General features: G+C 37.5%; 1 protein-coding gene across 9 annotated transcripts in view; it reads left to right on the forward strand.

The window, feature by feature from the left end:
- INPP4B (inositol polyphosphate-4-phosphatase type II B) overlaps positions 1-27,638 on the forward strand; it is a 789,997-nt gene that overhangs the window by 691,526 nt on the left and 70,833 nt on the right. For all 9 annotated transcript variants that reach the window (XM_040473200.1, XM_040473128.1, XM_040473146.1 and 6 more), the window contains 5 exons: positions 7,315-7,487; positions 8,333-8,456; positions 9,575-9,692; positions 14,597-14,737; positions 18,927-19,024. In XM_040473200.1, coding sequence (XP_040329134.1) covers positions 7,315-7,487; positions 8,333-8,456; positions 9,575-9,692; positions 14,597-14,737; positions 18,927-19,024 — 654 coding nt within the window. The remainder of the gene's footprint in view (positions 1-7,314; positions 7,488-8,332; positions 8,457-9,574; positions 9,693-14,596; positions 14,738-18,926; positions 19,025-27,638) is intronic.

Genomic DNA, 27,638 nt, shown 5'->3' on the forward strand with positions numbered 1-27,638 from the left:
CGGGGCTCGAACTCATGGACCGCGAGATCGTGACCTGGCTGAAGTCGGACGCTTAACCGACTGCGCCACCCAGGCGCCCCCTCTTGAGTGATACTTTTAAGTAAGGGATAGGAGATGAGATCTGGTGTACAGATAGAGGAGCTGGTTCATCTTAGCTGGGGAACAAACAGTTCATCCTCAGAAATAGGAGAGAAGGAAGAGCATAAGCAACAAATGTTAGTAGGCAGGCAGACAATGGGTCACATATAAAAATTACTTTATGATTGTATTAATTTTTTAAGATCGTAGCTAACATCTTGGGGTTTCTTAGTATGTGCTGGAAACTTAAAAATATTGCCTGTATTATTTAATTCTTGTAACATGCATAGGAATAATTCTACATATTTAATAAATGAAAAAGTAGAAAGGTGAATTACTTGTCACTATCAAGCCCAGTCCAGTGGCAGAGCCTGGCTTCCGTCCCCAGTGGTCTCAGTTGAGAGCCTGATCTCCTGACCACTATGCTTCACTGCTTCTATTCTTTCCAGGAAAAAGCATTAGTGGTATTGAGAGATAACTTTTTGAAAATCAATCCTGTAGATATCTCTTAAAGCTTTACAATGGAATGGTACCTTAGGCAGAAATTAAGAATTACTGCATATTCAAAAATTGCACTTACTTAAAATTACTTAAATTTATCATAAATCTGGTGATGCTCACATCCAAAACAAAACTGAGATCGATAAAGACTCATATTTCCCATGTGGGAACCTTGGGGCATATGATTATTGAATGGAATGGCTTGAGAGTAGTATTGTTTACATTATGTTTGGTTACTTACCTACTTTCTCTGCACTTATGAGTTAAATCTATTTACGTGAGGCTTTGATACTTTGTAAAGGAATTTTTTAAAATGGTGCACTATATTCCAATGGCTTTGGAGTTTACTAGAAAGCTCCTACAGTACCTGGTTCACTTCAGGATAGAAATGCCTCTCCTTTTCCCTTCTCTGGATCATTCTTCAGTCAACTCAATATCTACTCCTTTTTTCTCAGTCTTAGATACTACACAAAATTTAAATTACAGGAGCTATCTGGTGCAGATGTATTGGTGACTTCAGGTTGTTCAATAATCTATGACCTATACAGCTTATTCTGAAATGTTCAGCATATTTGTAGGCCAGAGTCCTGAGGATACAGGTGTTTTTAAGGCCACAAGGCAAAATAAGCCCAATGGATATGAGACTCCTCCAGGCTCATCACAACCCCCAATTCAAAACTTTTGTGCTACAACAAATACAGAGCTTGTTTGATTAATGGATTTAGGTCCTGGAAACTGTCTTAGCAGAATTTACTTAAGGCTTTCAACTCTGTGCTACAAAATGAGAAATTTAACCAGGATATCGGTTGATGCATTTCCTTCGCTATTTTTCTAAGAGCAAGATTGGAGAGTTTTATGACACTGTGTTCTCAGGCTGGCAGGATTTAAACAAACAAAGTTCCCTTGACACAAGAAAAGGTTGCCTTTGTTCTTCTAGCAGCTTGTTTCAAGTTGAGCAGTACACTCATTTCTAATACATCTGGAAGGTGCCAAGATCAGTCGCTTCCCTTGGATCATAGTTCAGTGGACACTATGATGATCACATTTTAAGATTCGTGTCTGTCCTTTGTGTGAATCCCCCTGGGGCCGTTAGACTGCTCAGAAGACATAGACTGCTCTCTGTGCAACGTTTCCCCCAAGGTTACCATAAACCCTGTTTCCATTTGCCCTGCCTGATACCCATTATTTCTAGATTTGGTCTTACTTCTTAGCTTTTGGCTCTCTGCTCACATACTCTGTACCCTCCTGTTTCCCTCCCCACCCCTACTTACCTGTCTTCTATCCCAGCTATGATGACTGCCCACTAAGCTTTTTATTGTTTTTCCCTTCCTCCCATGGCTTCAGGCTCAACATTTATTTCCACTGTACTCTTGCCTTGTCCAAGTCTGTCAGTAATGTCAGCCCCTCCTCTCCTCCCTTCCAATCCCCGCATGGCAACTTCAATCAGTTTATGGCATCTGTCTATGGGACTTGACATCATCAAACCATTCACTTCTCCCAGGCTGTTCCTACAAAGCTTTGCTTTATGAGTGTTCCATTCAGCTTCCCTGAACTCCTTCATACAAGACTGCCTTCAAACGTTCAGCAAATAACACAACCATGAATGAATATGATCTCACCAAAGATGAACTGCATTGCCTCTAAACTCTTAATTCTTCTAAACTTGTTTTGTCACGGTCCCAATTTTTATAGCACTTATCCAACTCCCTTATATGGTAGATATTACTTTGCACCTCTTACTTTTCCTTGTAGGGGTCATGAGTTATAAATATAAGTGTCACCCATAGGACCTCACATCCAAAAGGTTCTACCTGTCTAACAAATGACTGTGTTTCTCATGATGGCAGTGAAGAAAGGAGGGAAAGTGATAAAAGGAAGGCAGGTTAGCATTTGTTAAAGTGATATAAATACAGATTGATTTTTTGGTTCCTGGACCAAGAGATAGATGATAAAGATGGACAAGGGCTTAGGAAGGTTCAGGGCACATTCTGAGTGGCTGAGGAAGGCATTCTAGGCAACCAGGCCTTAGCAGGTGCTTTTCTTCTCCGGATTATTCAGCCATTATCTGATTAGGCTATATCCTGGGGTATGTCCAGATATTTGGAGGCTTCATGTGGGCTGGTGTCCAGGATCTATTACCAACGTTGGCCCCATGTATTATACTCATACAAAGGAGTTTAGCTATAAAGTGTCTGGAGGGGAAGCCTTTGGTTGACCCCTCCAAGCTATGATGTTCCCATTGTAGCATTGTGCCGGAAAGAAGGCCTTCACTCAGAGGGGCACATAGGTAGCTATATCTGGGGTGAGGTAGGACACAGGTCCATCAAAAGCCATAAAGACTCTGAGCAGGGATCGTGAAATCTCCCACCCTCGCCTCCAACTACAAACCCATTGTGGATCCTGTGCTCCCTGAGTTTGAGTATAGTATAAAAGCCCTGTTGGCTAGGAGTTTGGTCTCTGTTCTCACAACCTTGGGGATTTTATCACCCTCCTTAGAGGCTATTCTAATTGCTTAGCTTCACAGTTCATCATCTTCTTAACTGAGGTGAATCCTAAAAGCTGGGATCATTTCTTCTCTTATCTCTTTGCATAAAGTTTAATGGGCATGCAATCTTTTAGCTTTTCTTTTCCTCTATGTCTGAAAAGTTGTGATAACAAAAATAACAATGGCAACAAGCTTGTGTGAAGTTAATTATTTTAAATGAGCAAAGAAAACCAAGTACCTGAGAAGAAAATGACTCAGAAATTGGAAAGAAAGCATTATGCTCTGCTACAGTTGGTAGCTATTTGGCTCTTTTATTTTCCTCCTGAGTAACATAAGAGCCATTGAGCTCAGAGGACGTGAACATCCTGTACAGGAAATAGATGGCGTATGGAGGAGGTGAGGGGGGCACCTCGCAGTCGTTCTTTGAATCCTTCACTGAGCGTCACTTGAATATGTTATAGAAGCAAGGAAAGGGCTGGAAAACAGGCTCTGCTTGGATGGCTTCCAGCACACTTCACAAAGCTCAGGAAAAGCTCGGCTAAGCCACATGCATTTTATGTTTTCCTGAGGAAAGACTCTGCTTGTTGGTCACAGGGTTAAGGAGTTTCAGCAAGTTTTTATAGAGACACTAAAACATTCTCTTTATATTTTCCTCTGTCACTGAAAGGAGCCCAGGGGATAGAATCGAGGATGTGGGCACTTAAGTGCCTGCTGAGCCGGTTAGCTCCCAGAGAGGAGTTGGTGCCGTGACTATAGAGTGGTGAGCCCCTAGCTTCCTAGCTTCATTGGGTGTATCCTGTGTGTGTGTGTGTGTGTGTGTGTGTGTGTGTGTTGTGTTGTATAAAATCTTAGTTGAAATTTGAAGAAATTAAACTCAGAAAAGTGGATTGTGCATTTCAGGACTTCTGATTTTGACTAGATAGTGCAAAATGAACATCATCTTCATCTCTGACAGAACATGGCTTTCTCACGAGAACAAAGTGAGCACCACACAAATTGTGAAGTAAGGAGAGGCAGGAAGGAGAGGGGAAGTGACAGTGATCTGAAGACGGTCAAGACCTGTAGCTTCTTCCTTTTCCCAAAAATATTTTCGAAGAGAAAACTAAAGCATTTGCTGTTCCTTTGTGAAAATGATTTGGAATGCTCATTGGAGCAAAAAGGCCATTTGTGAACTGACTCCAGCCTTTCTTTTGCCTGTCATACACCATTGTGTTTATTTGAGAACCTGAGATTTACAGTGAGTGAATATTAACAGGGACCAAAACGTTTAGTCATTGCAATTTGCATTTGCCAGTGCAGTTTTTCCTTTATCTGGTGAACTTAAATTGTTTCTTTTCCAGAAAACAAAATAGAATTTTAGCTTTCTCATTCATGCTTTTCTATTGGAAGCTGGCTACTGTAATCTTTAAAACATGCTACCTTCCTCACAAACTTGCATTTTTCTTATTTATAATTAATGTTTTATTATACTGTCATTTTCTTTAAATTTTAGCTAAAAACGTATATATAATTATAGTAAATGGAGACTATTGTTAACATGCTCCTAGGTTTAGAATATCAGTGTATTTTTTTCCATGTTTTCAGTTTAATTCTATTAAGACTAGAAATCAGACTCCATTTTGTTAGTATATGATTACAATTTATGAGTAAGAATCAACTGGTTAAGTAAGTGTGAGGATAGGTTTAGAAGCGAGTAAGGAAATGATGAAGAAATTTGCAAAAAAAGATCTTCAAGAAAAACAGAGCTATATTTAAATTTCAGCTGTCACTTAATGTCTTTCAAGAGAAGTAAGTGTATACCCTTAAGTTAATTTTCCATTTTCTAATGAGGAAGAGCATATCACACCCTTGACCAAGTCACTGACCATTTGACACAAGATAGTATGATACAAGGTGCCTAAACCAATACGCACACTATGTATAAAGCGGTACAAATCAGGGGCTTGAATGGAATAGTGACACAGTACTTCTGCTTCAGCCTAATAAGGCAGCGCCACCTACTGCACACAAGCTTTATTTTGTGTTTGAGATTCTTCAGTAGAAGCTGATCTCTAGGACTTAAGCACAAAACAAAATCATTTTGCCGCCTGTTATCTTTTAAGATGGAAATCTACATCGGTTTATTGAAATATTTGTCTTCCTAGTGTATATATGTATGTTATCAGTCTAAACATTCATATTGAGAATAATAAGAGGGCGGGAGAGAATGGGAGATAAAGAATGTAAATATAAAAAAATAGGACTAAGGAGCATCCCTTTTTGATATCTACTGATGTATCTTTTATCCTGAAAATAAGTCTGATGCCCATTCACACGCCCTTTTACATGTAATAATGACATAAAAATCACTATTAGCCAATGCTTGTTTAAAATGAACCACTGTTCGTATTTCACCAAAGGCTGCCCACAGGTGAGTCCTTCATTAAATGATTACAGACTTAATAAGCCTTAATTGGATTTCCCTTCTCTAGTGTTTTTTTATTCCTATCATAACACTTAATTCTACAATATTTTCGAATAATAACTCATAATGTTCCTAATGTATTTTGCATTATAGCTTCACATAAGCATTTACATTAAGTATTAACAAGAGCACAGCTTTTTATTAAGTGGGGGTCACTAATTATTCTTTCAAGCATTTTAGTTTATTTCATCTAGTTTATTACAACACAACATAAAATAACTGACAGTAGATATGGTACAATGGTGATTACGATTCTTTTTATCATTCCCTGTAACTCTTCCAAGGTCTTAACTGGTTATTGACCACTTACATCATTCACGGTGAAGTTTACACTTTTTTGCTAAGAAGATCATAGCAAGTCAGATCCTGACTTATAATGAATTTTTCAGCATATATACATTTCTATTAGATATCATTGTCATGCTACTATTAATTTATTTATATGTTAATGGAATGTCATGCAATCTGGAATGTATAGTATTTGACATTTATCAGGGCCTTGATTTCCAAATAAACTAAAATATAACTCATTTCTATATAATGTGCCAATGTCATAATTATAGAATTGAAACATGTTTGGTATCTAGACATACAAAAAGCACAATTGGTTTCAGTTTTGTATCCTGATTTGAAAAAAACCTATTTGAATTGTCAAAAACTTGATTTTTTCATTCTTGTCTATATCTTTAAAAACGTTTGGCATATTTATTATAACTATACTCATTCAATTAAAACGATTGAATTTTAGATTCTATGCTAGGCTCAGTGATTAAAATATAAGTTCCTTACTGTCAGTGAGCTCCCTTTCTTGTAGAGCAAACAGTGTGTGGATAACTCTAGAACATTAAAAACAAGGAACTGTGGGAATAAAAAAAAAAAGGAATTAATCTCTACCCAAACTTCAGTAAATGGGGGGGGGGGGGGGGATCCATACTTCCTAGAAGACAAAAATCCTAAATTAAGTCTGCAGAGAAGATAAAGTATTTATCAGGGAGACAGGTAGAGGGAGTGTGTTCCAGGACTGGAGTTAGGATTTGCACACACACTAAAATGAAAGAGCATGGCAGGTTTGGGAAAATTGGGAACATTGTTCAGTTCACCTGGGACTCACGACTGCGAGTGAGGATGTTCTGAGAGGTGAGGCTGGACAAGTAGCAGAGATCAGATAATGCAGGGTCTTTTATGCTTTTGGACTTTATTCTGAATTCTTTAGTGTTTTTAAAATGTTTAAAGTAGGGCGGTGAGGGAGTGAGGGATGGGATGGAATTGAAACTGATTAGAAAGTCCCCTCCAGTGACACTATTGAAAAAGCGTTCAAATAGGATGTGATCAGAGGGAGAGGGAAGTGACTGATCCAGAGAAGATTGAGAAATGATGAAGGCAGAGGGCAAGGGGTAAGTGAATGTCTGGTGGGTTATTACAGTGGTAGAACTATTCAATGTCCCAACAAATGTGAAAACTATAGAAGAAGAAGTCTAGGAAAATTTGTTTCCAGCATAGAAAGAGTCTGATGGCCTCATCCACTAGGATCCAGGCAGTACAGACTGGAGGTGAGTAGGGTGGAGAGGAGTTCTACTGTAAATATATTCAATACACCCAGCAGAGAGATCCAACATGTGGCTGGTTATTGACACCTGGATTTCAGAGGAGAGATTTGTATCAGAGCTCTTCTAATCATTGTGAATCCTTAATGATATGTGTAACTTGACTGTAGAATAATAAATTGGTTCTATTCTCCAAGACCTTCACCTATCCTGCTGTTCTTACACCCCCTTCCTCCCCACAGAGGACTGGTATGAACAGTTGTATCCCCTCATCCTCACCCTGAAGGACTGCATGGGAGAAGTGGTGAACCGAGCCAAGCAGTCCTTGACATTCGTGCTCCTTCAGGAACTTGCATACAGCTTGCCCCAGTGCTTGATGCTGACTCTGAGAAGGGACATCGTCTTCAGCCAAGCGGTAGATGCCTCTTTTTGTTGTGAGCATAGTGCAATGCTGGGTGGCTAAATGTTATCCTTGGTGACAGAAGAGGTCTTCTTTTTGTAGTTTCATTTTTAAAGAGATTCTTTACTTAAATTTTTGGTATGAGGTTTTCTTGTTCATAATAAACATGAACTGAATGGAAACAGCTTATGAGATCTTAAGTATTTATTTCTGCAAAGAGATGGCCAAGTCTCTGAATTGTACATTCTGTTTCATGGCGCAGACAGTCCGTGAAGAACAGGTTGCCCATCCTGTCATGGTATTACTCCCTGGGGTCTCCACACAGTACAGGCTGGAAGGAAAGGGGCGGCTGCCTTCCACAGCAGGTGGCAGCTGGGGCTGGCAAAAGGGATCTGTTTGCAACCTCCCTTTTATTTATACAGCTCCCTAAGGAATCCCAGGACAAGGCCTCATAATGATCTTTTTGTTTGGTTTGCTTATAAAATAAGTTTGCAGGGAAGTAATGCTTAAAGGCAGGGTTTGGCAGGACCACTTTCTTTACCTACCCCCAGGCCTATCTCATGACACCAAGGCTGGTCTCCATCACAGGAGCTGTCCTGGGGGCCTTTCTTCTCCCTTCCGCCTCCACACCTACAACTGAGTTTTATAGACATACATATGGAGGAAAGGAGACAGAAACCTCTCTTTCTAAACATTCCAGGCAAAGGGAATATTTTAACCCAACTGTCCGTGTCTCCCACTATTTCATGGATGTTTCACATACTTGAAAATTTTTAATTAAATCTGTGATGCCTCAAAAATCTTAAATATTTTTCAATTAAAGTTTGCTGACCCAAATGTCTTCAATGACTTTTTTTTAGCTTGCTGGATTGGTTTGTGGTTTTATCATCAAATTACATACAAGTTTGCATGACCCTGGCTTCCTGCAGCAGCTTCACACAGTGGGGTTGATAGTGCAATATGAAGGACTGCTAAGTACATATAGTGAGTATTGCTTTGGTACATGTTAAAATCGTATTCTTATTCATAAGGATAGTTGATCCATAGATTCTGCAGTAAAACTTAAAAATGAGAAATAAACATTTATGACATCAGGCATTACAGAAATAATGTAACTTTCTGTTCTGTGCATTCATTCACCTTGTAACTGTACTCTTATCCTCATTATGTTTTGAAAATGGAATTATAGATTATTTCATAGTGGAGTCCTGAACAACCATCTGGCTTTTTTAATATAAAAGGCTCTTTGCCAACGGAGTTTCAATGACTGGATTTTTAAAGTCCCAACTCTCTAATGTCTAGAACTACACTATTCAATACATAGCCTGGTGTGGCTATTGAGCACTTGAAACGTGTCTAGTCCAAATCAATATGTGCTAGACAGGCACACCAGATTTCCAAGACTAGTAAAAACTAGTTTTATATTAATAATTAATAATTTTATATTGATTTATAACTAAATGATACATTGGGTATATTGGGTTAGAGTAAAACATATTATTAATATTAATTTCACCTTTGTAAATCTTACTCTTTTAAAAACATAACCCCCAGGAAATTTAAAATTGTATATGTGGCCTGCATTGTATTTGAGTTGGATAGTGTTGATCTGGACTCTAACTCAATTTCCTCCTTCTTAGGCTTTCTTTGTTAGTGTGCTGAGAAATAAAACTAGTGTGAGCCTGGGTCAGTAGTCTAAAATTCAAACATCTCTATTATTTCTAGAAAAATCAAATATCAAGTCTAAAATTCAAACATCTCTATTATTTCTAGAAAAATCAAATATCAGTCCTGCCAATGGAAAGAGATCTGCATGATCCTCTGTTTCATAAAGGAGTTAAAACTTCCCGATAGCCTTCCACCAAATGTACACATTCTTCTTTCCCTCAAAGGGTACTTGGACTGCTGGAGTCCACTGAAATGGTTTTTATTTCACTGGTGAAAGCCTTCAGCCTCTGAGGAAAAGTGTTTAGAATAAATTCACTGCACTCAGAAACTCATTCACTAAAATGCTAGAACAAATCCCAGCAGGGAGGTGTAATACCAAATGACATTTTCTTCAAATAGTATATTTGTAACAATGCTCCTTCTCCCTTGTGTAGGTGATGAAATCGGAATGCTAGAGGACATGGCTGTTGGCATTTCAGATTTGAAGAAAGTTGCATTTAAAATAATCGAAGCCAAGTCCAATGATGTCTTGCCAGTTATAACAGGAAGGCGGTAAGTGGTGCCTATTTCCTTGAGACCAAGCTTTGTTAGATATTTGTGTTAACTCCTGACAAAGGAGCCAAGGAGAATTAAGGTTTGGTTGGGAAACTTTTCTCTTGTTCTTTTTTCCTTTTTTGTGCAAAATAAGTTAGGGGATGTAAGAGGGGAAGATCTTGAAAAACTCTCAGAAGTCTCGTGAATGTTTATCAATTGTCCGGTAGTGAGGTGAGCCTTGTAGTGTTCCTCCAGGAAATATGAGGAATTCAAAAGAATAGCAGGCATCAGAAGAGCATTTTCTCTTTATTACTATCTATTCCAAAGCTCTACATGTTTTTACTTTTGCTGGAATCATTTGGTTAATAGCATCGTAATTCCTAAAATGACTTCTTATTAAATTCTGTTAAAAGCAGCAACATTTTAGAAAGGATCTATTTCTGTGTCATGGGGCATATACCGCCATTTTTCTTAATTATTTTTGACAATTCACTCACAGACTCAAATTTCTGAGAATGGTTTTAAATAAATAGCTTTGAAGGTCAGTGTATGATGGGCAGAATATCAGAAATAGTTAAGAAAAATGATGATGTGTGGAATAGACCTCCAACAGAAGAATTATATCCTTTGGTAAATCATTTCAGTTGGGGTCCACCAGATTGTAACCATTTGGAAATTAGCACTTTTAAATGCTGCATGAGGATATTTGAAATTTGAAACATTCTTAGATCACAAGGAAAAATGTGAACATACTAAAGAGAAGGCCCTTTTCATACTGGAGAGAGATGGAGAAGAAAGTAGGTAGAAAAGTTCAAACTAAACTTGCTTTCTTGGGGCACCTGGGTGGCTCAGTCAGTTAAGCACCTGACTCTTGATCCGAGCTCAGGTCATGATCTCATGGTTCTTAAGTTCAAGCCCTGCATCGGGCTCTGCACTGATAGTGTGCAGCCTGCTGGAGATTCTGCCTCTCCTTCTCTCTTCCCCTGTCCACTTGTGTGTGCTCTCTATTTCTCTCTCAAAATAAGTAAACATAAAAAAAAAATTAACCTTGTTTTCTTGTCTATAGTAAATATATAATAGTTATTTTAAACTTTGTATGAAGGATGCTCAGAGATACATGATTGAATGAAAGGTGACTATTTCTTATACATAAAGAAAAAATATCCTCATAAAGCTAAATATTTCATCTGTGAACTCATGCTTAATTTTCCATGCATTGGAATAAAGAAGAATAAAATTGTTCATACACACACCTGGAAAACAGTACCACTCTATATTACTATGGAGATTATTATCAAAAGTGGGAAACTGATACTTCTATCACAATTAATATGGAAAGCTTACCAGGCCATTTGGTATAGGCAGAGTATATGCTTTTTCTGAGGGAATGTGCAGGCTGTGCCTAAATTCAAAAGTTACGAAACAGATGTCAGTGGAACTCTTAGAACAGCAAAGTGAGCAACTTGGCAAATCCTCTCTCCTAACAGGAGCACTGCAATTGGACAGAATTGTCTAAAATGACCATCTTGAGACTAAGGAAATAAATGTGCACACAAACTCAAAAGTACTTATTGATGAAAAACTAGTGGACATTGGTTAAGACCATTGGTGTCTGTTGGCTCTCTTGCCTGGAGTTGCTCCCATCCAAGCCAGCTGGGCAGTTGGGTCAGCACAGTTTTACTGCGGTGACACAATCTGAGAAGACCAGTGGTTTCACTACTAGAGGGGGCTGACTTTATTTGGACTGGAGAGCAGAAAAAAGCACACTCCTGAAAAGTTGTTGGAAGCAGTGGTGATACACATAACAATGTCATTCACAATAACGTCAAAAAATAATTACATCGGACCAAATTTAACGAAGTACTCTAAGAATTGTATACAGAACACACAAAATCGTGCTTAGAGAAATTAATAAGATCCAATAAACAGAAAAGACAGTCCGTGTTCCCAGATTAGGATACTCAGTATTGTTTCGATGGCAATTCTCCACAAATTGATCTATAGATTCAGTCCAATTGCTGTCTAAATCCCAGTAGTCTTTTGTGCAGAAATTGGCAAGCTAAACCTAAAATTTGTATGGAAATGCAAAGGAACCAAAATTCCAAAAACAATTTTGCAAAAGAAGGACAAAAGAAGACTTACACTTTCTGATTTCAAGACTTAATATGAAACCACAATAATCAAGACTTTGTGGTACTGGAATAAGTATACACATCTAGATCAATGGAACAGAATTTAGAGCCCAGATGTAAACTGTTCAATTGATTTTTGACAAAAGTGCTAAAGCCACTCAATGGAGAATGGAGAGTCTTTTCAAAAAATGTGCTGTGACAATTGGTTATCCATATGCAGAAAAAATAATTTAGAACCCAATTTACGTCACACACAAAAGTTATCTCATAATGGATCATAGGTCTAAATGTAGGAGCTAAAACTATTTGTAAAACTATTTGAGAAAATATTTCTAAGTTGGGTTCAGGAAAGAGTTCTTAGATAGGACCCCAAATTGTAGATTCATAAAATAAACAATTTGATAGAATTTAATCAAAATTATAAACTTTTAAGGATCAAAAATATCACTAAGTAAATGAAAAGACAAGCCACAGATTGGGAGACAATATATACAAATCATATATCTGATAAAAGACTTGCATCCAGAATGTATAAAGATTCTTACAACTCAATAATTATGAGAAAAAAATCCTAATTTAAAAATGGGCAAACAGTTTGAATAGATTTTTTGCCAGGTAAGATATATGAGTGGTTTATATGCATATGGAAACATATTCAATATCATTAGTCACTAGGAGAATGCAAATTAAAGCCCCAAGTGGATACCGCTTCATCATAGTGGAAACCATCATAATCAAAAATCAGACAAGTGTTCACAAGGATGTGAGAAACCTGGAACCCTCATACATTGCTGGTGGGCATATAAAGTTGTGCTGCCACTTTGGAAACAGTTTGGCAGTTTCTTAAAAAGTTGAACCTAAAATTACTATATGACTTTTAGGTATGTACCAAAGAGAAAATGAAACCATATGTCCACACAACAGCTAATGCATGAATGTTGATAGCAGCATTATTCATAATAGTCCAAATCATGAAGTAATCCAAGTATCCGTCAACTTGTGCGTACATAGACAAAATGTGGTATATCTATACAATAGAATGCTATAAAAAGGAATAAAAAGGAATAATCTGCTGATACATGCTACGACATAATAACTTCAAAGTCATTATGCTAAATGAAAATGCTAGACACAAAAGACTATATATTACATAATTCTGTTTATATGAAATATGTAAAAAAGTAAAATCTGCAGAGACAGGAAATAGATCAGTGGTTTCCTGGGGCTGACAGTGGGATTGGGGTTTGAATGCAAATGGTCATTTGCATTCAAGGGAGAGATTTGTTTAAGGTGATGGAAATGTTCTGAAACTGGATTATAGTCAGGACTGCACAACTCTACAAATTTGCTAAAACTCTGAATTCTGCACTTACAATGCATGAGTTTATGTCAGTTATATTTGATTCAAGCTGACAAAAAGTTATCATAAAATACTGTATAATGTTTCACCTTCAGTGCACCTTTACACATGGATTCACTCATTAATACTTCTCGTATTCTGAAATAAATAAACATCAGCCCTCTGTTAGCCAGGCTATTGTAAAGGGCACTGAGAGCATTTTTAAAAAGAAAAATAGGGGCACCTGGGTGGCTCAGTCGGTTAAGCGTCCGACTTCGGCTCAGGTCATGATCTCACAGTCCGTGAGTTCAAGCCCCGCGTTGGGCTCTGTGTGGACAGCTCAGAGCCTGGAGCCTGTTTCAGATTCTGTGTCTCCCTCTCTCTCTCTGACCCTCCCCCGTTGATGCTCTGTCTCTCTCTGTCTCAAAAATAAATAAACATTAAAAAAAATAAATTAAAAAAAATTAAAAAAAAAAAAAAGAAAAATAATGTGGCCATTCATCTGCGGCTAGTGCTAACATCCCTGCTTGCCAGATTGGGGGTATGTCCTGGTTCTCTGGTTTGAAGCTCAGGGTCAATCATCCAGAGTATGTGTCAGTATTGTTATATTTTAGAAAACTAAAAATATCCTCACAAAGAGACTCACTAGTTGTCCTGTGCTTCTTTTCCCAATACATGTATTGCGATCCCAGCACTATATATAGCTCCAGAAACACATGGATTTTCATAAACTCTGAACTCTCTATATTTTAATACTCAATTCACACTGCATCAGAAGATGTCAAGTTTAAAAATGTACAAGCAGCTATTCTTGTTGACCATATTCTGTGAATCCTAATTTAAATTTTCCACACCAAACAGTAGGGGTAATTTTTAATGGAAATTTCCAGTGAAAAACCACTCCTGTGATGTGCTAATGTTGCAAAACTGATCAGGAACCCCCAAAGGTTACATCTTAAATAATGAAACAGTTACATTCCCATCAAGCCATCGCAACGAGGGAGGTCCATCAATAATAATAATAATCAAGCCATGCTAAGTAATGCCTTAAGTGATTGGGCTTATTAGTTTCACTATATTGAAAAATCCATCATTAAATTACTTTCCTTATTCTTGAGACTGACTGGGTTTTAAAAATAATTAAATCAAGAAGATAAATATTGAGTCTCTTATGCACATGGCCCTGGTGTACAAATGAACTAAACATTCTTCCTTTCCTAAAGGATCTCAAAGTAATGGAGAAAAATAAAAAAATGAAAATAACTCTTTATGCCAAGTAATTTAATAGTGAAGTGAATGAAATGATTGTTGAATGAATTAATAACAGAAAATAAGCAGATAGAAGCCAGAAACCTAAATCAGCTCTATGTTCCAACTGTTTTATTGTTTCTTTCCAATAAAACTGAATGAAATGAACAATGCTCCTTCTCTTTGCCCTCCGCTTTCTTTAGTGAACATTACGTGGTAGAGGTGAAGCTTCCAGCGAGAATGTTTGAGGCCCTGCCCCTGCAGATTAAAGAAGGGCAATTGCTTCATGTGTATCCAGTACTTTTTAATGTTGGAATCAATGAGCAACAAACTCTTGCTGAGAGGTAAGCTTCAAGTGTCAGATCAGTACTACACATGTTTTTTAATTGGTATGGGTATGCTGAGCAATTCCATACGCTTCTGTGCACAGAACACAGAACTCAGAAAGACTCATGGCAAACGTTCTCCCTTTTTATCACTACCAAGTTATTTGAGATAGCAAGGACAAATATTCACATTTAAGGATCCCTGGCCCACATCAAATTTAAATGTGGCAAAGGAATGAGGAAAATATTGATGTCAATACCAAATTATTTACAGGGATTAACTTTCTTCATGTTTCCAAGTACAGTGTGTGTATCCAGTTTTAGAAGTTTTACGTTTGGGGGGTTGGGGGTGCCTGGGTGGCTCAGTCGATTGAGCATATGACTTCGACTCAGGTCATGATCTCACGGCTCGTGAGTTTGAGCCCCATGTGAGGCTCTGTGCTGACAGCTCAGAGCCTGGAGCCTGCTTCAGATTTTGTGTCTCCCTCTTTCTCTGCCTCTCCCACACTCCCACTCTTTCTCATTCTCCTTCAAAAATAAACATTTAAAAAAAAAGGTTTTGTGTTTGGGGTGCCTAGGTGGCTCCTTGGTTAGACGACCAACTCTTGATTTGGAATCACGTCGTGATCTCGCGGGTTTGTGTGATTGAGCCCTGTGTTGGGCTCCTGTGCTGACAATGCAGAGTCCGCTTGGGATTCTCTCTCTCTGTCTCTCTCTCTCTCTCTCTCTCTGCCCTTGTCCTCCTTGCATACTCTGTCTCTCCAAATAAATAAATAAATAAGTAAGTAAATATTAAAAAAAAAAAAAAGAAGTTTCATGTTCATATGTATTTCAACAATGTACACTCAGCTAATTTTGTCAAACTTTTCTGGACCTGAAACACAGTCTATTATTCCCTTTTGTTTTGTTTACTAAAATAGCTGTTATTGGGCAAGGTTAGCACATCTTTTCATAATAAATTGCTTAGTCAAACAACAGATGATTATACATAGTGCCATGAGTTAGTGTCAAAAACACTTTTGTGAGAAAGCATAGGAATTACTTTTGCATATTACATGATTCACATGTAGAGATTATTGAAAATGTGAATACGAGTTAAAGTTCGTAGAACACATTTTTAAAAGATTTTAGAGAAAGAAGTCACCATCTTGGCTATGAGGCCTGGCTGGAGAAGTTCCCCTACAGGCAGAACTTCTGGAGAATTTGATAGTCTTCCATATTTAAAATGCTTTCTTATCCATAATTCACTCTCCAAATGGCTCCTTCCCCCATAGGTATCAGTTTGAAAGTGCCTAGCATATTCTTGGCCATGACTTGATATGTAAGTGTTAAACCTTTCCAATGTCTTTTACTAAATTAAAAATGCCACTGCATTTATAGTACTCCTGAATTTTTCCATGATAGTCAAGGTGCCAGTTTTTATCTATTATTTTCCAATGATTTTTCCTTCTCTCCCTCTTATCCAAAAGATATTTCCTGAACAGCATAGGTTTTCATAATTCTCACTTGTCAGTTACAAAATTAGGTGGCAGCTTTGTATTTCATGTTTAATTTCAAACTGTACAGAAGCCATTAATCTCTTTTCTTATACTATGCATAAATCAGAATATATTTGTATTCACTGTGTTGTACAAGTTTTCTTTGATAATTGAGCACTTTTGCAAATAAGTACCTGAAGTCAGATTATATTCCAGTCATTGGTATATATGTGCCTCACAGCAAGTTCAGTGGTTGAGATGAATGATATTTATGAACGTAAATTACACAATTTGGGTGGAAAAACAAAACAGCACTCTAAATTAATGATCTCTTCTTTGGTACACGAAACTACAGAGTGTTTGCGGTTTGAATTAGTAAGTTAAGACCTGTGAATGTCATCTTGAGAGATGTGGAAGTCCCATGTACAGACTTTCAAGGAATAGTTAGCATTGTATTTTCAAGCCCTCTACATTCGGTTAATTTGCATCATTTATGTCACTGTGACTATCTCAGTTGTTAGTTACTTTATTTTAAAAAGCCCCTTACCTTCTTTGTGGCGCCCATGTGGCTCAGTTGGTTAAGCATCCAACTTTGGCTCAGGTCATGATCTCAAGGTTCGTGAGTTCGAGCTCCACATCAGGCTGTGTGCTGACAGCTTATAGCCTGGACCCTGCTTTGGATTCTGTGTTTCCCTCTTTCTCTGTCCCTCCCCCACTTGTGCTCGCTCTTGCTCGCTCTCTCTCTCCCTCTCTCTCAAAAATAAATAAGCATCAAAAAATAAAATGTCCCTTCCCTTTCTTCTCTTTTATCGATCTTGCATATTTTATGTGTGTGTGCACACACGTGCACCACGCACACATACACTTTTTTCATATCTGGAAGCTGTAAAAACACGTAAGACTTGAAAAGGAGACAAATGACAAAGTATAGAAAAACTTGAAGAGAAGAGGGAAGGCTGACACTTAGACATCAACCAATTACTGATTTAAGTAAATCACTCTGTCTCTGTTCTCTGAGTCTTATTTCTCTGATTCTGAATTTTGAGCTTTACCAGGCAACATCTGCAAGTTAGGTATGCTATGTAATACAGGTTCAATACTTCACGAACTATTTACCCATTGCCAACTTGTATGTTATGTGTATCCATTCTTAATTAAATAAGTACTAATTACTCTAGCCTACACAACAAAATCCTTCAGACTGGGCGGCTTACACAACAGAAATGTATATCTCATTTGTATATCTCATTTGTATATCAAATGTATATCTCAAATGTATAGCCTCATTCCAGAGGCTGAGAATTCCAAGATCAAGGTTCTAGCCAACTTGGCTTCTGGTGAGAAGTCTCTCTAACTTTCTCTCTGTGTGCTCCCTTGATCTCTTTTGTGTGCACAGAGAGAGACGGTGAGCTCACAGGTGACTCTCTTTGCAAGGACACACCAATCCTATTAGATTAGGGCCCCCGCCTCATTTGACTTTAATTACTTCCTTAGAATCTCCATTTCCAAACACAGCTACTGGGGTTTAGGGGCTTCAAAATATGATTTTGTGGGGGAAGACACAAACATTAAGTCCATAACAATAGTATTTCTCCAGCAAGGATGATATTTTTTTAATACCAGTTGATTATAATGTATGAAAAAGTCAGAAGAGTGTATTTCAGTGTTTAAGAGAAGCTCTCCTATAGATTTTCCTTCATCTATAGTCTTATTCTCCAACTTTAACTCAGCATAGATATTGAGCATTGACCTTGTACCAGGCACTACTCTGCCAAGCTAAGGGACACAGGAAGCATGCAATGTGACAAGAAAAATGGATATGATCCCTGTCTGAAAAGAACTTACCATCCAGTAAGGAAGCCAGGTCAACAAGTAATACATTACAGTTTGACTCATGCAATAAGCAAAGATGTGGAAGGGGCAGGAATAGTGGAGGAAAGAAAGTGATTCACAGATGGGAGGGGAATACATGAGGAAGGTTTCATGGAATACATGAGCCTAAAGCCTGAAGGATGAATTGATCAAACAGACAAGGAAGATAAAAAAATTCTAGTTAGAGGGAGAATTACATGTGGAGAGTTCCAAAGGTATCAAAATGCTGCCGATGAGGGAGAAGAGTGTAACTACATTTCTATGAGGGTTTTTGGAAGGTTTGGTGGAGAAGTTAGATGCTAAACTAAGGGGGTTGGACTTTGTCCTTATAGGGAGAGAAGAGGCAGTGAAGTTTAGTGAGCTGATATGAAGAACAGGTATTAGACTCACTTCTCCAACGTTGTGTTTATTGCACATGCAGCTCTGGGCATATAGTCAATGTTAAACAAATATCTGTCGAATGAATGAATGATCTGACCGTGATGTAAAGGAGAGACTGGAAGGGAAGGAGATTGAAGACATAGCATTGGGGTATTTGGGAAGCTGTATACCCAGTCTAGAGTGGATGTAATTAAATGTCTACTATACAATTACAGTGTTAAGGAAAAAGAAGGAAAGACTACCAAAGATGTGAAAAGATCAATAAATACTGGATGGGGTGGAGAAAAGAGAGGAAATCCAGAAGAGTGCCTAGATTTTAACATGAGTTAATGGCAGAATACTGGGGATATGTTTAATTCTAAACAAAAGGAGGAGGTGGTTTTAGTCTGGCATCTATTTAAAAATAAAAGGTTAAAAAATGTTACTTTCAGGAGCATCTTTATAACCCATAACTGTTTTCTTTGTTCTATTTTTAGGTTTGGAGATGTCTCCTTGCAGGAAAGTATTAATCAGGAAAATTTTGAACTTCTAAAAGAATATTACACAATTTTTATGGAAAAGATGCCTCCTGATTGTAAGTATACCAGCTTTAGAAAGCAACAATAATAATTTCTTGATTATAAATTTTCAGGACAGGTCAAACAAAGAGGTCAGTGGGGGAAAGACACATGGGGTAAGGATGGGAGAGCAACTTTGAGATTATCTGAATCAAAAAGACTGATTGCCAAGGTGGCATGACCGTCACCTGCCTCACTGCCTTGATTGCACTCTTGATGTCCTGCTGCTTATGCTAGGACATTAATTTTAGTGCCACTGGAAGATACCAAAAATCTAAAATAAGGAACTTCTAGTTAAGAATCTCAATTGAGGGGCGCCTGGGTGGCGCAGTCGGTTAAGCGTCCGACTTCAGCCAGGTCACGATCTCGCGGTCCGTGAGTTCGAGCCCCGCGTCGGGCTCTGGGCTGATGGCTCGGAGCCTGGAGCCTGTTTCCGATTCTGTGTCTCCCTCTCTCTCTGCCCCTCCCCCGTTCATGCTCTGTCTCTCTCTGTCCCAAAAATAAATAAACATAAAAAAAAAAAAAGAATCTCAATTGAGTCTACTAAAAAGTTTGTATAATTCTTAACCATGTAAAAGGGTTTAATGAATAATTAACTTTTTGATTTATAATCTATATCAGATATATCACATATATACAAGGAGAAAATCAGATAGAATACAAGTTATACAAGTAACAAAAAGTGATATGAACTAAGGAACTAATTTATTGAATAGGATTATTGCAATTTTTATGTGAAACTGTTAAGCATCCAAGCCTATAGAAATGTATCTTACACTTCAGCATGTTTTTTATTATTCAATTCTGCAGTTCTTTTCCCCACAAAAGTAAGCACACAACATTTGAGCAATTCAAAGCCAGAGAATCAAAAATGTAGTTGGAGTTCATCAATAAGTGATACAAATGTGTGGTAATATTGAGATATTTACAATGATAAGAAACTAGGTTTTAATAAAGTAGAAAATATTGTCGTATTTTTAACCAAAAGCTATAATGAAAGTCTATTATCAAATCACTGGCAATTTTTTCACTGCTCTGTATTCTGATACTTTATCTAAAATACCGTTGGTGGCAGAGTGTTTAGGACTTTTCATAACCCAGTGAATCTTGCATCAAAATATTACAATGGCATATGCAAGTTCAAGTGTGGAGAGTTAAAAATTTCACCTGCAGTTTTTATATTATTTTATTTCACATAAAATATTATTTTTATACCAAAATGAAATTAAATGCAGGGAAACTTTTTGGCAGCCAGCATTCTTGTGAATTCTAAATTTAATTACTTAAAGTTAATAATATAAACAAAACTATTTTGCATTAGTAATTAATGAAAAATGGCTTATTTTAACTTGGATGTGGGTAGATAATTTTTATACAAGTTATCTACATTTGGAATTCTCAGAATTCTTTTTTTTAAATGTTTGTTTATTTATTTTGAGAGAGCACAAGAGAGCACAAGTGAGGGACAGGGAGAGAGAAAGAGAGAGGGAATCCCAGGCAGGCTCCGCACTGTCAGCATAGAGCCTGACTTGGGATTTGATCCCAGAACCGTGAGATCATGACCTGAGCTGAAATCAAGAGTCAGAAGGTTAACCTACTGAAGTACCCAAGCACCCCTGGAATTCCCAGTATTGTTATAACTTATTTTCTATTTCTATCAGTTCTTTCAAAGTGTGATCACAGGACCAGCAGAATCAACATCACCTAGGAACCTGTTGGCAATGCAAATTTCCAAGTCTCTCTACAGAACTATTGAATTTTCCCTATAATCTGTGTTTTAATAAACATTTTAGGTTATTTTTAATTGATACTAATATTTGTGAACCAATGATATGTCCTCATTACTTAAAATATATTTAAAAGTAGGTTGTTGGCAAAGTCTATAAGGGGCTTCAATACTATACATAAAATAATTATGTCACCTTAAAAATATGTATAAGTCATTGTTGAAATATGTACAAGTCATGAGTAAATTATTGTCTGAGACACGAAATTCAAAAAAAAAAAAATCCCTACATTCAAGTCATTTAAACTCTTCATGGGAACAGAAGTTTAAAAAGTTTGAAAACATAAGACCTCATGTAGTATACTAAATAAATATAACTAAGTATATTTGAAACTTGTAAATATATTTCTTCCTTGAAAACATGGTGGACTTTTGCATCAAACCAATTATATTTCATTAGCTAGGCAGTTGTCTTAACATAGAGAATGTTTCCTGATATTTTGTTTTCTATTATGTCAACATACTTTTGAGACAACCTGTCACAGATTTGGCACAGAATTTTGTGATATGACTTTGGTCGTTTTCCATAACAAAAGTCCAAATCTGATCTATGCACTCTACTGACATATGTAGGGTTGTTCCTTATGCAGAAAAGTTGTAACTCAAAGCATCATTTGAGTTATACTCCATTCAAGAAAGAAACTATAAAGCTTTATTAACAGTGTAAATAGAGGTTAGGCTGTTTGTAAAGGAGGAAAAGAATTACCATGCTGAATCGTACCCATAATCCATATAATCTATTATTTTTCTTTCACAGTAAAATTAAGGATAATTTCTGTCAGTGTTAAAAGGATGAGTTAATCCTGTAAACCATTACTTTCACTTACTAATCCATTTTGGATGTGCTATCCATTCATTAACCCCGTTTATTTTATGATTTATGAATTAAATGGTTGAATTTTACATTATTCTACATGTTTTAAAAAAAATTCCCTTTCTTCCAAAGGAATTTTTTTTTACCTTAAGGGATGTCTTTTGTGATATTGGGATTGAATGAATAAATCTATTTCAACCGATGTGAGAAATACACATGTATGATAGGAGACTATCCATTAAGTACAAGAAAAGAAGGATTAAAGAACCCACAAAATATGGAGAAATTGTTCAAGATTGAGGGGCTTCCAGCATCACTGTAGTTAAATGAGAAGGATTTTAGACAGGATAAGGTAAACAAGAATAACAAATGTGTTGCTGAAGAAAAAAGAGGGATTAAAGAGAAGCTGTTGGATTTGGTGGTTATGAGCATTGATGACATTGCATGGAACCATTTACATAAAAACATGGAATCTAAGGCATTTAAGAAGAGAACTCGTATTGTACAAGTGGACAACCAGAGCAAAAGCTACCCTCCTAGGAAGGTCGGTAGTGACTACAAAGAATGAAAAAATAAGCTGAAAGCAACAGAATCAAGGAAGAGGGGTTTTCTCCTTTATTTCTCTTTAGTTTCATTTTCCAAGAGACATGAAAATTGTAAAGACATGTGGAAAGTATAGGACAGTTGCAAGGGGCTAAAGATCGGCTCTGGACACTGCATAGAGGCTCTACAAAAGGTTGCAACGGTCAAACCCCTAGAACTAGCCAGAAAGCCCTTGAGGGACCCAGAGAGAGCAGAAGATTATGCCTCCCATACGATACAGAGATAGAACATTACTCAGGAGGAAAAAAGTAGTATTCTGGGTTTTAGAAAAAGAAATCTGCCATTGCCTGGCTACGGCCCATATAACACCTGAAGAAATTCAATAAAAGGTCACCCGTGACTGTTTAAGATTGGTGCCCTGAATATCGAAGGTTTGGAAGGAGGCCAAAGTGTAGTTTAGGTCTGCTGGTCCACCACTGTCTGTTAAGTCTCCAGGCTCCTTTGGTAGTTTCAGAGGGAAAAGGCTTGAAAAGAGATTTTGTTCACAAGCACTTTACTAACTGTAAAAATCAGATCAGTCATGGTTTTCCCTGATATGCTGTCAAATTCTTTTAACATAATTATGAAAATGTAATTCTTTAACTATAACGTTTAAAATCTGTGCATGAGTGTCAAGCACTCTGAGGTTTACTTTTGCTGAGCTAAGATTTAGTTAACAGGCTGCAATTTATTTAGACCAAAATATTTTCGCGTGCTTTGAACTTACATTTTCAGTTAACATTTTACATTTTTTAGTATTTTGATTTATCTTATCTCTCCTTTAAAAAATAAATCAGTGGGTGGGGTGCCTGGGTGGCTCGGTGGGTTAAGCCTCCAACTCTTGATTTCAGCTCAGGTCTCATGGTTCATGAGTTTGAGACCTACCTCAGGCTCTGTGCGCTGAAGCTTGTTTGGGATTCTCTCTCTCTGCTCCTCCCACACTTTCTCTCTCTCCCTCACTCTCTCAAAAATAAATAAATAAACTTTAAAAAGTGGGGGGCACCTGGGTGGCTCAGTCAGATAAGCATCTAGCTTCTGCTCAGGTCATGATCTCACGGTTCATGAGTTCAAGACCCACATAGGTTTTGCTGCTGTCAGCACAGAGCCTGCTTCAGATCCTCTGTCTCCCTCTCTCTCTCTCTCTGCCCCTCTCCCATTCTCTCTCTCTCTTAAAAATAAATAAAGATTAAAAAAATAAAATAAAAAATAGATCAATGGAGCAAAACTGGGTCAGTTAAGAATAAAATCAGAAAGAAAATTATAATGTTAAAACTCAAAATAATGTGAAATATATAAAAAGTAACAGGACTCCATTAGGATAAGAAAACCTACACATGAAAGGATTTCCCAGAAGCAGATGAAAAAGAAAGCTTAACTGTGAATAAAATGTTGAGTATCTAAAATCTACTTTTGTTAGGCCAGAAAATGGATCACGTGACTCTTCATATCTAATAACTTGTCTTTTGAAAACATTGTCATACAGCCATTGAAAGTTCAGCAAGGTTTTTCAAAGATAAGATAGAACTCTCTAGTAAATCAAGATACTTTTTCTAGAACAAATATATGGTAATAGTTCCCTGAGTAAAATTATTGGATTCTGTTTCTCTAAGAAATGGAAAACAAACAAAACAAAACAGAGCTACCAAGGTATTGTTCATAATTGTACTTTATGTAATATAAACTTACAAATGGATATATCAAACTATTGCTAAGAAACAGACAACTGGTTACAGCATTTATAACACATACTATGCTCTGGAAGAAATCAGTCCTAGGTCTTGCCAAGATTTTGTAGCTGATCACACTGTTGGACTTTCCACATGGTTCAATGCCATAGAATGTGGGAGAACAGTGGCTGGCACACATACTAACACATACCTTGTGTTACAAATGGATAAAATCACTGAGGAGCAGCAGATACATCAGTTCTTGGAATATCGTGCATATATCAGAGAGAAAAATTGCACCGCATTTGCTCTGTGTATTAATGAAAATTAAGGCTACTTAAATGACTATTTCCTTCAGTCAGTAATTCTAGTATGAGCTGTGGTCGCAGTCCAGAAAGTGTGTGATAGAATCAATAGTAACAGCATCAACTATGTGTGCCTCAGAGATGGGCAATGCTCCATCAACAAAATAAGGTGCATTTAAATATCACCTTTATCTAAGTAAATATCTACTTACTGTTTGTATACTTAAAATTGGAGCCCACGTGTGTTGACACTTGTAACATGGCTCACCGCTTTCACAAGTCTAAACATGCTGCCTTTACTCTCTCAGAACAAGCTATGGTGGGGTTTCTGGCCCCTGCTTTTCAGAGCCCTCTACCCTCGGACCAGCACCCATGCTGATCCTGGCTAACCAGACCTCAGCAGGCTCTGGAAATAATCTGAACTTATAAAATAAGAAATGAAATCAGGCAGATATCTTAAAAGACATTAACAAACACACACAGACATGAAGTTGCACACACACACACAAATACACTCACACTCATGTACACACCTCATTAAATGTCTTCCGACAATCTGAGTTTTTCCCTTTAGCAAAGGGACTTTCTGATACAGGTTAAATATTTCCCAAGTTTTAAAGTAAATTTCTAAATGATTAACTTTTTCTCCACATATAATAATTCTAGATCTCCTCTGAATGATTTACATTAATATATATATATTATATTTATATATATGATATGATTATATATATTGTATGTGTATGATATATACTTGTTCTGAACATTAGGATGGCCCTTCGACGTTACAAAACAGTGACATCAAAGGCTAGTGTTTTATTCTGTCAACTAAGGTTCAGCCATGGGTGACAAAAAATACCATAAGACCCTTCCCCCAGTACTTTTCTCCCTCCTCCCAATATATCTTTTATATTTTTACTGTCTATAAACTTTAAGTATGAGGTCAGGAAATGCAAGAAAGGATTGGCCTGCACACAGGGTCAGAGAGACACAGGGTCATGTCTGAATTTGACATGTTATGCTAGCCTAGGCTGTGGTTTGCTAAAATAAAAACTATACATATATTACTAAATCCTTAGTAACCATATCAGTCCAAGCGCAGTCAGGAAAACACATTTGAGGAATTTGCTGTGGAGCATTGGTGATAGACATGAAAGAAATGGGAGAAATTAAGCAGGGATCAACTTAGCCACACTGAGTTTAGCAATATCAAGAAGCTGATGCTAGGCCAGGTGCTGAAAGGACCTAGGCCAGATGTAGTGTCACCAGAGCACAAAATCTAGGGCCATGCTGCTGAATCTTGGTTCTTGATGGGGACTGTCCAGAAGAAGCTGGGACCACAGACAGAAGAGTTGCCCCCTGGGAACTGGAGCCATGCGGAAGCTACGGTCATACCCACAAGCAGAGAGATCAGAAAACAAATACACTGGTTTCTGTCTCCCTGGTTCCTTTAACCTCGCTCTTAATCCTCATTGTCCAAATTTAACTGTGAGTCAGCAGGCAGCAAGCAGTCTGGGGAACAAGGATTCCTGTGATATAGAGCAGAAGGGAAAAAAGTAGAGATAGATATGAGAGCAAATCAGCAATGGACGAGCCCAGTCTATCCCTCAGTCATTCGGCATCTCTTCTTACCTTTTACCCATGCAAGAATAATTTCAAACGATCCATATCTGGAGGTGGGGTCAGCAGTTTGTGTTTTACCAAGCTCTCTAGGTAACTCTGCTGTACAATATGATTTGAAAACCACTAGGTTAGACTTGTGAAATATTATAGATTAGTTATCAAATTGTGAATTTATGTTTTGTGTTTCATTTATACTCTAGACCTGAGGATAAAAGAAAGTGAAATTCCCAGAATATTGAAATGTATCTTTTATTTAGTTTTTGCTTAACTAACATTTATTGACCTAAGTGAAGCGTATATAATGTGTACAATTCAGCTGTAATCAGGATTCCGGTCAATGTGAGGTTACCTGGATTGATTATGCCAAAGTAAATTAATGTGTCTAAGTTTACCAAGCACAAAGAAAGATCTGAATATTATGGATTTTTGGCATTTTTAACAAACATGAAGATATAAGATATAAGAAGATATAAGGTTCTTGAATTAACACACGAATATCCTTCCAACAGGAACTATAAATCACTGCATAATTAATTACTACGAATAATTTCTGTCTTGCAGACAGCCAACTCTGATACCATGTACACATACAGATATACCCATGAAATATCCAGTTACTCATTCAGATATTTTACTTGTTTTATTTCAAACGCATATGTATTTGGAAACTTTCAGATAGCTGAGGAATTTTTCACATATCGTCCATATGCTTGGCATTACACAGACATTAAAGACGAGTACAAGGTGTTGGTGGTATAGGAGAAATTATTTTATAATTCAAGACTACCTTAAGGTTGGAAATGTTTCAGAAAGAACAGATAAAAGAGGAATTTATTTTATTTTTGTTTTTGTTTTTCAAAGTACTTTTATTTATTTTTTTAAATATATGAAATTTATTGTCAAATTGGTTTCCATACAACACCCAGTGCTCACCCCAAAAGATGCCCTCTTCAATACCCATCATCCGCCTTCCCTGCCCTCCCACCCCCCATCAGCCCTCAGTTCTTTCTCATTTAAAAGAGGAATTTAAAGATTACCAGCTGTCTCCAATTTTTCTCTACCCATTTTTTTTTTCTTTCACTGAATCCACTCCAGTCAGCCTTTGGTCTAAATAACTTTACTGAAACTGGTTTTTTCATAGGGTTTAGAGCCAGTGCTCAGTGCTCAGTTCTCTGTTCTCATCCTACCTGATCTAGTAATAGATTTGACATGGTCATTTTTTTCCATCTTTAATCATTTGCTTCCAGGCCACCACACTTTTCTGTGATTGCCTCTACTCTCTGGCTACTTTTCCACTGCCATTACTGATTCCTCATTAACTTTCTGACCTCCAAATGTCGGAGGGTCCCAGGATTTAGTCTACAGATGTCTTTGCTCTTGTTGAACACAGTCTCATTGCTTTAAATACCATCTATTAATTATCAACCTCTGTTCCTACATCACCAGCCCATCTCTCTTCCTGGAACTCATATGTCCTGCTCATCACCTCAAACTTTGTTCCTGATATGCCCTTAAAAACTTACTTTTCCGGGGGCGCCTGGGTGGCGCAGTTGGTTAAGTGTCCGACTTCAGCCAGGTCACGATCTCGCGGTCCGGGAGTTCGAGCCCCGCGTCAGGCTCTGGGCTGATGGCTCAGAGCCTGGAGCCTGTTTCTGATTCTGTGTCTCCCTCTCTCTCTGCCCCTCCCCCGTTCATGCTCTGTCTCTCTCTGTCCCAAAAATAAATAAACGTTGAAAAAAAAAATTAAAAAAAAAAAAAAAACTTACTTTTCCGGGGCACCTGGTGACTCGGTTAAGTGTCCGACTTCAGCTCAGGTCATGATCTCGTGGTTCACAAGTTCAAACCCCGTGTTGG

This window comes from Herpailurus yagouaroundi, unplaced genomic scaffold (assembly GCF_014898765.1).
Source record: "Herpailurus yagouaroundi ecotype Mexico unplaced genomic scaffold, PumYag 28, whole genome shotgun sequence".
Lineage (NCBI taxonomy): Eukaryota > Metazoa > Chordata > Mammalia > Carnivora > Felidae > Herpailurus > Herpailurus yagouaroundi.